We start from the raw sequence: 3,334 nt of genomic DNA on the forward strand, positions 1-3,334 counted from the left end.
TTTTTAATTGTAATGTTAGTTTTAGGGGGAATGTACTTTAGGTAAAATGTGTAATAGCAGCTTTTGATATTGTAATTGTTGTTTTGCTGAAGAATTTGTAGTAGGAAGTAGCTTTTGTAGTGTAATAGCAGCTTTTGTTGCTACTGTCAATTGTTGTTTTGCTGAAGAATTTGTAATAGGAAGTAGCTTTTGTAGTGTAATAGCAGCTTTTGTTGGTACTGTCAATTATCCATTTCAATTAAATATAATTTGTTGGTGAAATTTGTTGCTGAAATTTGCAGTTTATTAAATATAATTTAATAAAAGAAAGAGAATTAGGTAATAAGAAGCAACTCATAATGTATGTTGGGATGGATTGTACTACTCCAACTCCAAATCCAACACAGTGTATAATTTATAAAAGAAAGAGAAGAAACATGACTTTAGATCAATTTCACATAATATTTGACATCCCAAAGCATGGTAGTTAGAAGCAATTGTTCAGTAGGGCATAATGTTTACATCATTTCACATGCCAGTGAAGCTTTCAAAATATACAACTACACATCCTAATATCAAAATGCAACAAAAAATGCTTCTTCAGTTTTCTTCATCAGCAACCTTCAAACTCAGCAACCTTCAAAATGCGCAACAAAAAATGGGTCTTCAGCAACCTTCAGCAACCTTCAAAATGCAACAAAAAATGCTTCTTCAGTTTTCTGCATCATCTTTATCAGCAACCTTCCTTTGTTTGGCTCTTGTTATGGCTAGCTTATTCCTTGTTATTGGTGGAACAATAGTTGCAGGGACCTACATGTAAATGCCAAACATGAATAATTGTAATATATAAAAATGGAGTGCAGCAACAAATTAGGTTGAGATAAAACTACTTTGTTGTGACAAATATTTACCATCAACTCCATGTCACTATCTTGTGACAAATGAGGCTGAGATAAATTAATCTCCACCGGATCTTGTTGAACATGAGCAACAGCTTCTTCAGCCTCATTCAAAGCTTGTTCATCTTGAGATAATAGGTGGTCATCCTCATTTGAAGTTGATGGTGCAACATATTTCTTTGGCCTAACAGGAACTCCAATATTTTTACAGCTTCTAATGTTATGATTGGTTTGGCCACACCTTCCACATGTAAACTCAGCCAATTTCCTTTTTAGCTTATGTCCTGTGACATTGTCCTCATCTACAGATCTCCTTCTATTTTTCTTTGGCCTTCCTCTTTGGACCCTTTTATGTGGTGGAACAGGGTGTGTATACTGTGTCTGGGCCCAATATTGTGGTCCTTGGACTGGTTCAATAAAATGCTGGTATGTCTTATTATAAGCTTCTATTGACAGCCACTCATGACACATGTCCTCAGGCTTCCCTCCTTTGTGAGTTATTGTTGCAATGGCATGTCGGCATGGCATCCCTACATCAAAGTTGTAAAATCAGCACACATGTAGGTTAGGAATGAAAAAAAAAACTATAAAGAACACAACCTGTTAGTTGCCATACTCCACAAGTGCATGTCCATTCACCTAAATTGACCTCAACCTTATTCCCCCACATGTGGACCTCATATCTCAGGCCCATGTTATCACCACACCCAATGGGAGTCCATTGATTAGCAAAATGGAATTCTTTTTCTAGTCTTTTATACTGCACTGGACATAATGGTCCAGGTTTTCCAGAAAGTTTAACCTTGCGGGCAGCCATGGTTTTCATGATATAACTTCTAATTTCTTCAAGCATTGTGATAATAGGCTTGCATCTATACTGCAGAATTCTGGAATTGAATACCTCACAAGTGTTGTTGCATATATTGTCCACCTTGGGTATTGTACTGAAGTGGGCTTTTGTCCATGCTTGTTTGGGCCATTTATTCAAATACTCCCAAGCCTGGCAGTTGATTGTCTTCAAATGGGCCATATGGCCTTCAAACTTAGCAACAGTAGTGGATTTTGCACATTGCCACACAATTCCTTTAAGTTCCTTGCTTTTCCATTGCTTTGTAAAATTTTTCCAAAGATGCAAGACACAAAATCTATGAGGTGCACCAGGCATGACTTCCTGTAAAGCTGGAATAAGTCCCTAAAAAATTGCAGCAAAGTAGTAAATACTTCTGGACTAGTCCCTAACTTATGTCATTAACTTCAATTAAATACCTAACTTATGATAACAATTGCAAATCACACCATGTCATACCTTTTGCATGTCTGACATGAAATTCCACCCATTCTGTATGTAATCCCCAAGATCTTCATGCAACAAAGTTAAAAACCATTTCCAATTGTCTTTGTTCTCAATGTCCACAACAGCATAAGCAATAACATAGATGTGGTTATTGCCATCAAGCCCAACAGCAGAGAGCAAGTTTCCTCCAAATGCACTCTTTAGGAAACATCCATCTAGACCTATGAATGGTCTACATCCAGCAACAAACCCCTTCTTACAGCCAGCAAGACAAATATATAGCCTCTGAAATTGTGTGGACCTTCTGGACTTGGCACTGTGTTGATCTTAACTGTTGATCCAGGATTGCTCCTCAACAATTCATGTGCATAATCAAATACTTTGGCATATTGTTTCCTCTCATTCCCTTCCACTAATTGCTTTGCTTCTTTCATGGCTCTCCACATCTTTGTAACTTCAATGTGCACTCCAAACTCTTGCTTGAAATATTCCAAAGCTTCAACACATTTAAGGGTTGGCTGCATTTTGAGTTTGCCCTCAAGTTTACTGACCACCCACTGTCTATTTGCTTGTTTGTTGTTCACTTCTCTGCAGCAATTATGGTTATGCTTAAATGTCTTTATCTGAAAAGAGTTTCTAACTTCATTCTTTGCACAGTAGATTTCCTAATCACAAAATGCCTTCTTGCATTTTGCTCTAGCCCTCTGTTTATCATTCTTCTTCCACTTGAACTCCCTGCCCATCAATATGCTATACTCCCTCAAGGCAGATTTAAATTCATCTAGAGTACCAAACTCCATCCCTAATTCCAACTTCTGTTCACCAACTCCACTGCTTTGACTATATTGAGGATAAACTTCAACATCCTCATCTTCATCATCACTACTAATGGGGATATTAAGCTCCTCTGAATGATAACCATCTGTCTCAACTTCAGCTTCAACTTCATTCAACATACAAGAGAAATTTATAAACCACTCAGCATATGTCTCATCACTGTCAACTTCCTTTTCCTCCTCACTATCAGCAACATCTCTCTCTTCACCATCAGCATGTCTCTCCTCACCAGCTTCAGCATCCCTCTGCTCACTACCATCTCTTTGCTCACCAGCATCAGTATCCCTCTGCTCACTACCATCTCTTTGCTCACCAGCATCAGTAT

The 3,334-nt window shown here is 37.9% G+C and overlaps 1 protein-coding gene across 1 annotated transcript; it reads right to left on the reverse strand.

Moving 5' to 3' along the window:
- Positions 1 to 690: 690 nt before the first annotated feature.
- LOC102663531 (uncharacterized) lies at positions 691 to 2,696 on the reverse strand. The gene is made up of 5 exons (XM_041017520.1): positions 2,553 to 2,696; positions 2,185 to 2,481; positions 1,479 to 2,070; positions 891 to 1,408; positions 691 to 789 (listed from the first exon to the last, which is right to left on the reverse strand). The coding sequence occupies exons 1-5, from the start codon at positions 2,694 to 2,696 to the stop codon at positions 691 to 693; spliced, it is 1,650 nt and encodes a 549-aa protein (XP_040873454.1).
- Positions 2,697 to 3,334: the final 638 nt, after the last annotated feature.

Source organism: Glycine max, chromosome 7 (assembly GCF_000004515.6).
Source record: "Glycine max cultivar Williams 82 chromosome 7, Glycine_max_v4.0, whole genome shotgun sequence".
Lineage (NCBI taxonomy): Eukaryota > Viridiplantae > Streptophyta > Magnoliopsida > Fabales > Fabaceae > Glycine > Glycine max.